We start from the raw sequence: 14,815 nt of genomic DNA, 5'->3' as shown, positions 1-14,815 counted from the left end.
GTTGACCCTTTCTCTATCCTCAGAGTAAGAAATGCCATACCTCTTCTTTGCGCTTAGCTTCTAATTCCTCCAGTCGTCGTATGCGTTCTTCCTCTTCTCTTTTTGCCCTCTCCTCCTCTTCTTTCATTTTCGCCAAGGCTTCTTGCATAGCTTTAACTGTAGCTTTACTGGGCCCCTTTTTCTTCTCTTTTTCCTTTTCCTCTTTCTCACCTTTCTTTTTTTTCTTGTCTTTTTTCTTTTTGTCCCCTTCATTGTCATCAGCTACAGAAAGAAGAGAGAAGATCAAAGACCCCAGAAATTGCAAAGACTCTAGAATACAATTAGTGTTTCCAACACTGTAACTAACTCCAAACAAGGAACATTTTCACAGGCTACTAGACAAGCACTTCATAATAAAAAAAATGAAACTGTCTCTTAAGTTACAAAGACAGGGCCTGAAGACTTAATGTAACAGATGTCTAACAATAATTGGGCAGAAAAATTATGTTTACATTACAGAACTGCTACGTACATGTGGTAATGAGAATTCACCATCTGGCTTTTGTTTACACCCCTACCTGAATAAACTACAGGCCAGAAAAAATAGCCACATGTCAGCCAACAAAGAGGAAGACAAGGCAATCAAATGACTACTACTCTAGATTCGGAATAAAGCAACAAATCACCTTCAAAGCCTGTCAATACTCAGGCCTCTTGATTAAAACTACCACGCTTAAGTTACAGTTTTAGGAACCATGTTACAAACCCTCTGCTCCTGCAGGAATTTCTCCTTTTTCCCCAGGGCCAGGGGCTGCTGCGACATCAGGAGAAGCCTTCTCTTCAGCTTTCTTTGGAGCTTCCTTTGGCTTTGCTGGTTCTTTACCACCTTCTAATTCTTCCTTCTCCTTCAGTTTCCTCAGTTTGGCTTTTTCTTCCTCACGTTTTTTCCTTTCACGTTCCTTCTTTTCTGCCTTCTTTTGAGCTACCGTTTTTACTTTGAATGATGATTCTTCTTCTTCATCCCCACTTCCAATAGCAGCAGTGGACTTCGTTTTTTGGTTTTTCTTTTGTCCTTTTCTAGGCTGGGAGAACTCATCCGATTCATCACCGCTCTCACCTGTAGACAACGTCCCCACACGCTCTTTGCTTTTCTTAACGTTAGCTTCATCCTCTGACAGTTCATGCTTTTTGTTTGATTTCTGAGTTTTCCCTTTGTTTTTCTTAGGCTGAATCTCAAGATCATCATCATCACTGCCAGAAAGTACATCTTGTTTTCCTTTCTGAGTTTTTTTAGATTTTCTATCTTTATCTTCCATTTCCTCACTGTCATAGTCATTTTCAAGATTGGCTTTTTTGCTCTTTCCTTTCCTTTTTTTGTCTTGTTTTGATAAGCTATCTTCGTTGTCATTTTCAGCCTGGTAATTAAATGATTAAATCAGCCATGAAAAATAACATGCTTTTGAGAGTTAGCAGCATTCAGAGATGTCAAGAAAAACTTCTCTTACTGAAGACAAAGTTTGAAAAGCAGTAACTATTACTGCTGAATGTACTACATTCGGCTCACAGTTAAAATTTATTCTGATTGAGTTTGAATGATGATCATCACACAAAGACACTGCTTAGGGCAAAATATTTCACAACTGATATTTACTATATAAGTAAATAAGTATAAAAAGAAATACCCACTAACTTCCTTAGAGTTCCAATCGCAACACAAATTAACTCTTTTAGGATGGAAGTGTCTCGTATCCCAACTACTTCCTATTACGTAGTCTCCCCTTTGTCCCACAGTGTTCACCTTTCCTGTAGAAGGTTCCCTCTCAGCTTTCCCTCCTTGTGCCTCTAATGACAGTTCTTCCAGCTCCTTCAGGATATCATCTTCACTAAAATAGGAAAAGTTATGGTACTTAAGTAAATGAAGTTTTGCACAGTTAAATAAAATAACGTGGACAGGAAAAAAAAAAAAATCTTACTCAAAATCTTGTTTCTTCTTTTCTTTTTTCTTTTTGCCTTTGGATTTCTGAGGCTCTTGTTCTTTTGCAGCGCCTGCACCTTCTATCTCAGCAGCAAGGGCATCAATATCAATATCATCTTTTGCACTAAAATGCAAAAGGAAAATCGGGTTATTTAAAAATTCATCTAAATAGAAGTCATTCAAATCATTACATTTAATTGAGCTTGTAGGAAAAAAGGAAAAATTTGCATATGTATTTTCTGCTTGAAGGGAAAAAGAATGGTAAAACATATTCAGATCTTCCAGTACTGACTTTTAAAATTCAGATGTGAGATTTGATAAAACCTTCTTGGAAGAATACAACTAGACTTTGTTCCGTCCTGCTCCTCCAAATGCCAAATTGTTTAGCCCTTCACATCGCAGTAGGTATCATGGATGGAAAAACAATCCCTAAACTGAAAAATGTAAAAAATGATGCAGAAGGAATCTCGTGACTGAGGAGCAGAATACCACCCCTACTGCACTAAACATCAGAAAAAAAAACAAAACTACTAATGCAGTTGACAAGCAATCATTTCCACCACTTGCATACTTAGTAGCACCTCTCTCAGGCCTAAAGACAGCTAAAAGAAGTTTCACTACGCATCTGAAATAATATAATGAGATCTAATGAGGAGGAGAATGTAAGCTTCTGTTTCGGAAGTATCTTCCTTTCTTGCTACAAGTAACCTCATCTGCAACCAAGACACAAAGGCTCTTTTCCTTTCTTTTATCAATAACAGTAAATCAAATGCACTTTTTCCCTTTCCAGCAGAAGGGAGCAAAGACTAAGTCTAATGCCCAGAGGTTTGTCATGTGATTGTACTCACAGTGCAGCTGTGAGAAAGGTGACTTGCCTATTCCCCGCTTCACACTTAAAACTTAGGCTTTTAGACCTATTAAAGTAGTAAGCATTAGAATACTACTCACATCACAGCTTGCAGGTTTTTTTATAAAATATATTTATTAATCATTTAATCTGCTATTGATATCTCAGCCAACTTCCTCTTAGGTATACGGGCAGAAAACTACTCACTGACTCAAAGCTTCACTGTCTTGATCACTGCCACCCACTTACACCAGCCAGACCTCCAAGAGATCATCCAGCCCAACTGTCCACCTAAACCACGTCTCTCAGTACAACATCTAAATGTTTCTTGAACACTTCCAAGGTCAGTGACTCCATCACCTCCCTGGGCAGCCCATTCCAGCACCTGACCACCCTTTTGGAGGAGTATTTCCTAACATCCAACCTGAACCTCCCTTGGTGCAACTTGGAGCCACTCCCTCTCATCCTATCGCTGTTATCTGGGAGAAGAGGCCGACCTCTACCTCATCACAACCTCCTTTCAGGTCATTGTGGAGAGCAATGAGGTCTCCCCTGAGCCTCCTCTTCTCCAGACTGAACAATCCCAGTTCCCTCAGCCGCTCCCCACAAGACTTGTGCTCCAGACCCCTCACAACTCCAGGGCCTCAATGACTTCCTTGTAGTGAGGAGCCCAAAACTATTATATATATATTATGAATGAATTTCAGAATCTTTGGAGAAATATTTAAGTCTCTGTGCAAAAGTGGGGGCTCAGAGAATCATTTTTACATGCTGACATTCGCAAACCCAATTTATCCCCAAATCTCTGCATTAACAAGTCACCAGAATGGTCTGTGACAACAGCACAAGATCAACAATTTCTTGTTTTCAAGATCGTAACTTATCTTCTATACCGACAGAACAAACCTAATAAAAACCAATACAATGAAGCAGCTCACCACCCAGCACGTTGCCAGGGATACTTAGTCAAAACAAGAAAAGCAAATCTTAATTATACCCACTGATATATTTCTCACAGAAACATAACTCTCAAGTAGTTAATGCTGATTTCTGAACCAATCCCCCATGTACCCCAAGGGGAAAAAGAATAAACTTTGGGGTCATTAGCACCTTAGAAACAGCTGACTTGACGTTGAAGGGCTGTTTTTATACGCAGTTGAACTGGCAGTGCACCAGGGGTAGCACAGAGCTGAAATAAAAACGTCAGCAATCATCCCTACACCTCAAGCTAACTATGCTACACGCAGGCCCACGCACAGGTCCTCATGTTTCTTTTTATGCCCAGTGTAGCACGTCAATTTATTAAGTACACTCGCTTACCTCCTTCTACCTTGAGTCAAAGGAGGAGATCGAGCCTAACGTGAGCTGGAAGTAATTGGAAGAGACTGCTGCTACTACTTCCAGTGCTGCACAACTCACACCAACTGTTACAGGACCTTACCCAGATGGCTGCACGGACATGAAAGAGGCAAGCCTTTAAGCAGGTTGTAATCCACATGGATATTCTCATGACTTTGCAACTTTGCAGGAAGTACGTTCAAACAGAACCACCTGTTTTTATGCTACTAGCAAAGAGAGCTTACGGCACTTCATGCCTTCCAGGATGCAAGCTTTAAGGAGGGAAAACAGGGCACGTGTATTATGGGTGGGTCTCCTTTTTTGGGGGGGTTTGTTTTGCTTTTAAATCTGCACGCTTTGACTCCATCTTGAAAAGAGAAACTTCCTTGGGGAGAAAGATCTGAAATTAGACACCAAAAAAATGCATTCACAGACATTAAGTTTTAACACCCACCAGCAAGAACAATTTAGAAATAATAATGAAGACCGTTCAACTGTCACAACAGTGGCATAAATATAGCACAAGAGCCTTTCTAACCTTGGCTTCTACAGCTTAGGAGTCAAAGATTTCCAAGAAATCTATGCTTTTCACTACATTTCCACTTACGAAGACAAGACAGGGCAGGCTTCAAACATTTGTGCCTGGATGAAGTAAAAAGTAAAATTAAAACACATTCATTGGTGATATATAAAGTTATGATTCTTCTTAATAACTGTAAAGCAAGAGCATCATTGGAAAGCCAAGGAGTTCAAATATCGGCTTCCATGACTAAGAGTTTATTTCCATATTGACCTTGAATCTCCTTATCTTCAAATCATCATTCATGACTTTCAGCCAACGGAATGCTGCAGTAAAGATTTTGAAATATATTCCACTGTCAGCAATCTAATTATTTCATTATTTAGAATTAGAATGCTGAATTCTAATGACTCTAATCTTAGCTCAATGTTATTCTTCTAGAATTTCATAGTAAAGTGGAAAAGAAGACTGAAAAAGGGCCCCCCCCCTTTTCCTGGGAGATACTTATGTCATTTCTCATGGCATAAGGAACACAATGTATTTAGATACAAAACAGTGGAATTTCATTTCTACTGGCATTGGAAGATGCACCTAGGAAACTTTCCCATAAACTTGAAGTACTCCCCAAACGCAAGTTTCAGAAACCGAAGCTCTCTTGCAGGAACCTCCTCCTCCAAGTCCTGCAGAAGGTCTCATCCATCCCCCCTATGCCCCACGTTCAGCCTTTGCAAGGGTCCTACCCCAACCCCATGAGTACCAGACACAGGGTTGCTGCAGTCAGGTTCTCACACAAATATCCCCATATTCCCTCAGCACACACATCTCAACCTCAAGGAGGGCCAGAAAGCATGAAGCTGAGAGCCAAGCACTACCACACTGCTGAGCATTTGCCTTGTTCTGTCGCTGCTTCAGAAGCAAAGCCAGAGCCACCTTTCTTATTCACATACTTTTGATCCCAGCCTCTATTTTTGCTGCCAGATAAGACATTCCCTACTTCTGATATCGCTAAAAAAGTGGTAAGCTGGAACAAGAGTTAAGTGTGTGCACACCACACGCAAAAGTCAACAAGCAATTTGCCAAACACTAAATGGCTGCAGACATTTCTCCAAGGGCATCTGTACCTAACACAGGGCAAAACTATGCACTGGGAGAAGACACAGCAGTTGGGCTAATTAAAGGAGATAGCAGTAATCCATAACAAGGACACAGCAATCACTAGAATTCAGATATCAAATAAAACTATCGAAAACTTGCATTGCATAGGAAAAAGCAAGGCTGCTAACAGTTATTCAGTGAGCCACCAGCTGAATACCATGCTAGTACACCTAATCAGGATCAAATCTTCCCAGAACATCCTCAATACTCAAAGATGCTTAAGAAAGGCAGGAGCAAGAAAGGAAATTCAGTAACACCCCTCTCGCAATCACACGTGGTCAGGTCAGTGACAAAGCGATGCTCCAAAAATCTACATTGTGTTCCACATTGAACACAGTGACAAATAAAGCTACAGTCTCAAAAAGAAGCCTGCCTATAAGAGAAAGCGTGAAAAGATTACAGAAGAGCTGGGAAGGAACAAAAAGCTGCCACCTACCTCGGCTCAGTTGCACGTAAGAGGATTGCCAGCAGCTCTCCTACTTATCAGATCCCAAACAGTTGCAAGCTATTGAGTCAGAAAAGTGGGAAGTCCCCCATGACTGACATGCATGTGGTCTGAAAGAGAACAACCCAGTGCTTCTCCTGCTCCTGCAACAAGGAATTGACATTCAAGGCTAAAACTCTAATTAAAAAAAAAAAGCACAAGCTCAATTATTACGTAGCATCTGATGAAAAATACTAAAATAGCTCATCTATAAGGTGTTGATTGGCTTGTTTGTTGTCTTCTTTTGGTTGCTGTTGTTAAAAACGTGATCTGATTTTGGAGCAAGTTCCTTTTCTGATGCAATGGCCTGCAACAGTGAGATCCTATAAAGTCCCTTTCTTAGCTCTCAGTCTATTATGGCTTTAAGTACACTGACAGTAGTACCTGCAATACAGACCCCAAACACTGAGCAGAACTTTGTTATCTGCGGGCACCATGTGCCTATGCAACAAGGGATGGCAGTGGTAAAGAGAAAACTATCACTCCACACATGAACTGAAAGAGTGGAGCAATGGGATTAATCAGCAGAATGCAAAGGAGCTGAGTTGTCCTCATTTGTATCAATTTAACTCTATTGAAATTAGTTAAATGAAGCTTAAAAAAAACCTTTTAACATCTAGCAATCCAACACTGAGCTCTGCAAACAAAACTAAGGAGGTAACACTCTCCTGTGCCAAAGTAAAAGCATACACAGACACTCAAAGTGCTTGTCCAAGTGCTTTTGGAGCCACTGCACTGATGAACACAAACATAACTACTAAAGCTCGCCTGCACTTTAAAACTGGGATAGTAAGTAAAAATATGCTAAAAGATTTTAATTAGGGTCGGTCTAAAGATATCTCTGTAAAGTTCGAATGCCAGAAAACACAGTCTGATTTTAAAAGGCCAAAAGTATAAATAAAGCATTTGTGTGCATGGAGTAGAAGAGACAAAAATCAACGCAGCAAGAAAGTTGCATCACTGCTGCAAGCTCATTCCTACATTCCTGCATAACCACGAGGTTCATTTTTGCTGAGGCAACTTTGGAGATGTTTCATCATTTACACGGCACCAGCTCTTCCAGCCAACCTCAAAGAACATCACTGTCATTAAGTCATCTTCTTTTGCTTCGAAAGAAAACAACCCGAGCTTCAAAAAGACCGAAAGAAGCTGAACCATCTGTTTCCATGCGTTTGGTTTTGCATAAGTTTTGGACTTAAATAAAGCACTTTATACCCATCATCTCTGTAGATACGAGTTCTAAGCCCAGTAATAGAGACGCATTTCTAAATACAAGCTTATTCCAAAATCAGTGAGTTACAAAGGCTGAATGGCAGACTTGTAGCTGTTTTGCTCACAGGTGTTAAGGTATTCTCTCTACAAAAAACATTTCTCAGAGCAACGGGCAGAAAACTCTGCACGACACAGAATGCTTTGGAAATGATTATTTAATTGTTCAAAACCACGCACCTCACATAAGTGGGTTATGAAACTGAAAATACAAGGATTTGCTAGCTCAGCAATGTTAGTGAAAGCAAGAAAACAAAGTTACTGCTGTTTTCTTATTCTTACCCACTGCTGAATAGATGAACACCACCAACTTTTCTTTTTAGATTTCAAGAAGCTGTCTTATTTTTCCTGCTGAAAACATGTGGATTATATATGCCTACAACTGTCAGAAAGCTGGGACACAACAAGCTGCACCTCCCCCCCCCAGTAAGTGAGGGGCACCCACACAAGGACCAGAGACACGAGCCAACACTGCAGTACCGGATCCAATACGATGGGAAATGATTGCAGAGTGCAGCTGGGGACAGGCACCAAGAGAAGCCCAAGTCAAGTCAGCCAAACTATACGTGATGCAAACTGCACCTTCCCCATTTCCCTGGTAAGATGAAGGAAGCTGGTGACGCTACCTAATTACATGAGACAGTAGGAAGCAAAGCCTGACCAAGAGGGCAATTGTTATTCGGTCAGGCTCTGAAGATAATGATTCTATTTCATAACATTACATGCTCATGCCTCCTTTCTCAAGTTTAGCCGTGGAGAAAGAAGAATGGAATAACTATCAGCTAAACTAAACTTTCTGAAGAAGGCATCGAAAATAGAAAGCATAGGAAACTCTTAATCGCAACGGGTGATATGAAACAAAGCCACAACAGAAAGGCTCTTTCAACAGGACAAAACAAAAAAGCTAACCACAACTTAGAATTCCCACTTAAAGATACAGCAAAACTTCAAGATAAAACGTTTCTTCAAGATATCATGTACTTAGCAGTGTACAGCACAGAGCTTCTGGGAGAAGGCAGTGCTTCAAGGTTCAGTTTAAGTGCTTAGCTCCCAGGAGAGAGTGCTTAAAAGCACAGAATATGAAACGCTAAGTAAAGAAGTAACACTCGGTCTTCCCTGAATTACATCTTTGGGGCTTTGCTGGTTTACAAAAGTACACAGGCTACAAGGATTACCTCCAAGCCCACTGCTTCATAGCTTCTGTATCCTACATATTCCTCATCAGCAGAAAAAAAAACCCGAAATACCACTTAGAGCACATTGTGAAATACACTCCAGAGAGTTTATAGTTCTGAAAAGCAAAGGACACCCACCTGCATTACCTATAACTCAACACTTCATCTAACCATGTGTATCTGAAGGAACACATTTCAGAGTTAAGATAGCACACTCATTCACATTTCCAGACTATTGTAAAACACAGAATCATAGAACAGAGTTAGATGGTTAGAGTTGGAAGGGACCTTTAAAGGTCACCTAGTCCAACACCCCTGCAATGAACAGGGACACCACAGCTACATCAGGTTGCCCAGGGCCTGATCCAGCCTCAATATGAAAGTCTCCAGGGACGGGGCATCCATCACATCACTGGGCAATCTGAGCCATTGCCTCACCACCCTTACTGTAAAAGACATATAGATATACACACATAAATATTTGATGTGTGGGGAGAATAAGTAACCAGTGCTACAAGCAGCAGGATCATCAAAGCACACATTTTTGTGAGATACCAGCTGCTTCCAGGCCAGAACCCCCCCCAGGCTGCACTGTACTTACTTTCTGAAGTAAGTCAAATTTAGTGACTGGATTAACTGCATGCATACACAACCTGTGTGCAGAAGAATTATTTCCAGCAGGTCCGAGGGCCTATTTTTATTACTATTATTTTCAGCAAGAGGAAGAAAAGGAATATCACACAAGTATTAAAAGTAAGTAACTGAACTAGAGGTTTTATCCAGAACTGCAACACTGAAAAGGCAAACAGTACTGCAAACATTTGCAGATCCTTATAGTCTTCCTAGAGGCCCAGATGTGATGCTCTGCTTTACAGAAATCCAATAAAGTGTATAAAATCAGCTTTCTTTAAAATGTGAAATGCTTGTGTTAGAAAACATGGCTTTTTTGGTAACATACATATATTTGCACAGAATTATACTTCATTGGCCAGTACAAAATCCTAGCAGCTTCTAGATGAGGTTTGCGACAGCAAATTCAAGTGTTTCTCAGCTGCTCTCCTTGCTGGAACTGCATAAAGCTTCGTTGTGGGACCGTTCCTGAGAAGCAGACAGAGATTGTCCATGTTCTACAGTACACAACATTTCTAACTCCAGGTGCCTGTGGGCTGCGCAGCCTTCACTGAACTTCCCAAAGCTATACTTAGAGGATTTCATTTAAGAGACAAAACAATGATTAGCAGACAGTGCCAGCAACTGAATTTGTAGAACAGGAAGCAATATATAGCATAGGCAGCCACACTGTAAGTCTTATTTTAGCAGCAGTGCTCATTCTTGGCTGCAGAATCACTGCTGGCACCTGTACACTCTAAAGCAATACGCATGAATGATCAGAGAGGTATGCCCCAGCAGCAGCACACCATATCAAAGGGCACAAGGACAAACACACCTAAAGATTACGTACTGGAAGCTAAAGGAGGCTACTTAGAGGAGGAGAAAAGAGGACTAAGCAGGGAGAAGAGGATGGGAGGGGAAAAAACAAAAAACAAAAAACACAAGCAAAGCTAAGAACATAAAGATTCAGATTTCAGGCAGGAAATTATTTGTAACTTACTGCATACAGCACTTACACTTGGAAATCTACAGCAGTCTGAGGTTTGAATTCAAAGCACAGAGTTCTGTAGCTTTCAACAGCCTTTCTTCCCACACATTTAAAAAGCCTCCTATATGAAACTCACAGGAACAGCAGGGGAGAGCCTTCTGCCATTACAGCTCTACCCAAGAACCAACTCATCCACAGCACATCACTCCTAGGAGCCAAATTACACATCAAAACACCCACTCTTCCACTCGGAACGTCTGGAAGTTATGGTGTCTTATATTTTTATTGACAGCTTTGCTATGAAGTTTTCTTTGAAAATGAGCAATCAACATAATCATAAGAGGAATCCATCAAAGCAGCTTCCATTTAGCTCAGGTACTAATTACAACCCACAATGCTCCTTACCTTTACAGAGCACCTCTCAAACACGCCATCTGACCACCCACATATGCTCTTCATGGACATATGCACCAAAATCAGAAGACAGGAGTCAGTAAATTCCCTAGGAGCATAACAGAGGTGCTGGCAGAGTAGAAACAGACTTGAAGGTATATTTGGTTCAGATAGCAATGAGTAAATACAGCAGACAGAGACCCTACATTCTCATTCCTTCCCTACTCACCGCAGCTATTGCGACCCTCAGGGTCTCAGCCTTGTGTACTTTGAGTCTGCTCCCATGCCAAAGTTCTCAGTCAGCCTCATTTACCTGGATGTACATTACTACTGATCAGCATGACCTCTACTATGTTCAACAGTAACACGCTAAGGGAAAACTACGTAACAAAAGTCAAAAAGAAAGGGGTGAGAGGAGAAAGGAGAAAAACAGAGTAAAGATGACTTGTACCTTCTGTAACTTGTCTCACCGAGTCAGCAGAAAAATCTCCTTTTTGTTACATCAGTGCTCAAAGCAATATTCGCAACACCAACATACGGCATGCATCTTCCCATTTACTCCCTCTGCACTGCAAGTTGTGCCCTTGAGCTGCAGCACACTTACAGAGAGGCAGCCAAAAAGGTCATAAGGAACTATTTAAAATGCAGTTACTGAGGAAAGAAGAGGGGAAAAGAAAGAAATGAATAACTTGGCATAGCACAAAACTGAATCACAGAAACACCAAGGTTGGAAAAGACCTACAAGATCATCCAGTCCAACTACCCACCTATCATCAATAGTTCTCACTAAACCAGGTCCCTCAACACAAAATCCAAACGTTCCTTGAACACCTCCAGGGTCAGTGACTCCACCACCTTCCTGGGCAGCCCATTCCAGTGCCTGACCACTCTTTTCAGAAAAGTAAGCATGTGGGAAACAAAAGTGACCAGAAGCCTTTGGTTCCAGGGAGCCAGTCCTCCCTCATTTCATTGGAACAAAGGCAGATTGATCAGGGGTGCTGAAGTCTATCTTGAAGCTGCAGATGCAAATACACGATCCCTCCCTGGAGGGAACTCGTGGCTTACAGAATATCAGCCAGAACCAGCCCCATCAGATGAAGGGGTACTTCTGCAGATAGAGCCCACCTAAAAACTGCTGGCTTTCCAGGTCCTACCTCACTCCCATCCCCTCAAACTCTTGACAATAAGATATATCCCCTCTCAACTGTCCTGTCCTTCTCAAACACAGATCTGTTTGAACTCATTCTCCAGCTTAATCCTCCTGCTACAACATAGCTGTAGCCCAATAACACCTTTTGCCCCTGCTAACAGAAGTTCAAAAGCTTTTGTGCTGCATCTGCAGTGTCTTAGGACTAAAGTTTGTCAGGCTTACTATGGCTGGACTTCTCTTGGCCTGCCTGTAACTGTTACTTGATTTAGCTGTGACAGCAATTTCTCTAAGTGACCAGGTGTCTATTCGTAACTGGGCTTCACTTCTGTTTACCCTGGCACACTGCAATCATGGTTTCATGTAGATAGCAGTAACAAGCAGTTAAAGAATGAGAGATTTACAGTTCTAACACAATGTTGCAGAGCAGAAAAATATAGGCCTGATATGAAAGCAGAGGCACTGGGAGGTGGAGACACAGAATGCCGCAGAGAAAAGGACAATCATGGGACGGACACTAACAGATGTCACATACAGAACATCTCAAATCAATCCTAAAAAAAAAAAAAGATGAAACTGCCAACACAAATGATCGCACTGCTACTCACGAAGGACTTCTAATGCTGACTATTCACCATAAAAGTTCACTATCCTCAGGATGAAACCACCAACTTGCAGCAGCAGTGAGATAGTAAGGACAACTAATTTACAATTAGATCTGGATAAATAGTCATTAGGTTTAAGATTTCAACTATTCTAACAATGAAGTTCTGGCTTCTCACTGAAGGTATGTTTCCTTCTTTCAGCCTCAAATGAGAACAAGATACCTGGTAGGCACTATGACTCTCCAGTTCCCCTCCAGACTCTCCTCCCACCACCACGGCTGAAAGGACTCAGGAAAACAGCACCTCAGCACCCAAAGGTTTCTGCATGATTCTGACATTTAACACACCAGGTACAGAGAGCACTGAATCTGCTTTCCTGAAGAGCATAAAACTCCAACCCCTCCTTCTTCCTCCTCAAGTGACATTTGACTCATTCTCTTGCCAGAGCTGCTCATGAGACACACCTGTGAAATACAGCCCAAGAAACAAGCTGTAATAGTAGACAGTACAAACCAGCATGCATAGTACGGCAAAAGGCACAAGAGAAAAATAGTTAGCCAAGATCAATCTTTGCTAACAAAATACTTATTATCCAGAAAGTACCAGAAAACATGAAGTGGTTTAAGCCTTAGATTAATAAATCATAGAATCGTGGAATTACAGAAGGAGATAAGAGTACAGATTATTAATGTAAAAACAAGCACCCATATTAGGACCAGAAAAAATGACAGTTTGTGAACTATGAAGATTTCATGGTGGTACTCCCATGAAAAGGTGCATTTAATGGCTCAAGAAGAATATATGAAGTGGTCAGCCTGGGTAAGGAAAAAGACCTGTACATTTCTTCACACACACTTTAAGATTCACAGAATGGGTTGAAAAGGACCACAGTGATCATCTGGTTTCAACCCCCCTGCTACGTGCAGGGTCGTCAACCAGTAGACCAGGCTGCCCAGAGCCACATCCAGCCTGGCCTTGAATGCCTCCAGGGATGGGGCATCCACAGCCTTCTTGGGCAACCTGTTCCAGTGTGTCACCACCCTCTGAGTGAAAAACTTCCTTCTAATATCTAGCCTAAACCTCCTCCGTCTCAGTTTAAAACCATTCCCCCTTGTCCTATTACTACCCATCCATGTATAGAAGATAGTTTTAATTTAACTCTGTCAGCATTAACAATCAGAACCACTCTCTGAGCCAACTGTAAACGTTTTTATTACTACTTTATAGTGACAAGTAACAGCACACGCTCTCTCCTGCTGAAACACACATACCTGACGTTATTTACTCAGCGCTCCATATGGTTCACGGTAACTGCCCTTACGAGAGCCCCTCAGAGCCGGAGCAATCTCCGCGCTGTCGCACACGGCAGTACCGCAGTGAGCCCACTGAGTCCCGCAGCCGGGCCCAGGCGCTATTTTTAGCCGGCGACCACGAGCCGGCCCGCCGCCACGCGGGGCCGAGAACGGGCCGAAGGAGGCGGCAAGCAGCGCGCCCACCACTCCTCTGCGCGGCCCGCCCGGGCCCAGAGAGGCCTCGAGCGCCGGCAGGGCCTGACTCAGCGCCGCCACACCGGCACTCGCTACCGCTGTCACGCTCCCGGGGAGAGACAGCGCAGCGCGGCCCGGCCGCCGCTCCCCTACCTGTCCTCGTTCTTGTTCTTCTGCTTCTTGCCCATGGCGGCGACTCCTCGGCTCGTCGCCCGTCTCAGCGCCGTCCAGCCGCCCGCACCCGCGCGCAGCCCCGTGCATACGGCGAGCCGCCCGCCCCGCCCCTGCCGCGCCGTCCCGGCCTGCCCCGCGCCGGCAAGCCGAGAGCGGCGGTGAGCCCTCCGCCTAGAGTGCCCCCTACCGGCCGGAGGTCAGAGCGCGGCGGCCTCGCTCTTCCCGCTGTCAGCCCCGTACCGCAGGCGCTCCGAGCGTTATCTCCCCGCCCCACCTGCAGCAGAGCCGCGGTCGGAATTCCAGGAAACAAAAAGAGCACAACGCTTTTTTTTTTTTTTTTTTTTTTTTTTTTTTTTTTTTTTTAAGCACACTTTAATATCCCATCAACCGCACCCGCGGATCTTCTTCTCGCGCGCTGTTAATGCGCGGTCTCCTGAGCGGGACTGCCAAAGCCACGCCTCTCGCTCCCGGAGCGCGGAGGCACCACCTGGGGCCGCCCTCACCTCACGGCAACGGTCGCGCGGGCCGAAACAAGCGGCTCCCGGTCGTGACGCTCTCGCCGCGCTCCACACGCCTCGCCCCGGGCGGGAGACCCCTGGAGGGCGCGTGGCCGCTCCCTCAGCTCCCCCCACAGCCGTTACACCGCCCAGCAACGGCCACCACGGGG

At 43.3% G+C, this 14,815-nt stretch overlaps 1 protein-coding gene across 1 annotated transcript in view; it reads right to left on the bottom strand.

The window, feature by feature from the left end:
• The window catches only part of EIF5B (eukaryotic translation initiation factor 5B), a 32,568-nt gene extending 18,276 nt beyond the window's left edge, over window positions 1-14,292 (bottom strand). Inside the window, exons 1-5 of the mRNA XM_085213878.1 lie at window positions 14,128-14,292; window positions 1,953-2,078; window positions 1,778-1,862; window positions 746-1,394; window positions 41-261 (exon numbers count right to left, since the gene is read on the bottom strand). Of these exons, the coding sequence (XP_085070004.1) occupies window positions 41-261; window positions 746-1,394; window positions 1,778-1,862; window positions 1,953-2,078; window positions 14,128-14,162 (1,116 nt within the window). The 5' untranslated portion in view covers window positions 14,163-14,292. The remainder of the gene's footprint in view (window positions 1-40; window positions 262-745; window positions 1,395-1,777; window positions 1,863-1,952; window positions 2,079-14,127) is intronic.
• Window positions 14,293-14,815: the final 523 nt, after the last annotated feature.

This window comes from Meleagris gallopavo, chromosome 1 (genome assembly GCF_905368555.1).
Source record: "Meleagris gallopavo chromosome 1, MGAL_WU_HG_1.1, whole genome shotgun sequence".
NCBI lineage: Eukaryota > Metazoa > Chordata > Aves > Galliformes > Phasianidae > Meleagris > Meleagris gallopavo.
This window is presented reverse-complemented; position numbering and strand designations above follow the sequence as displayed.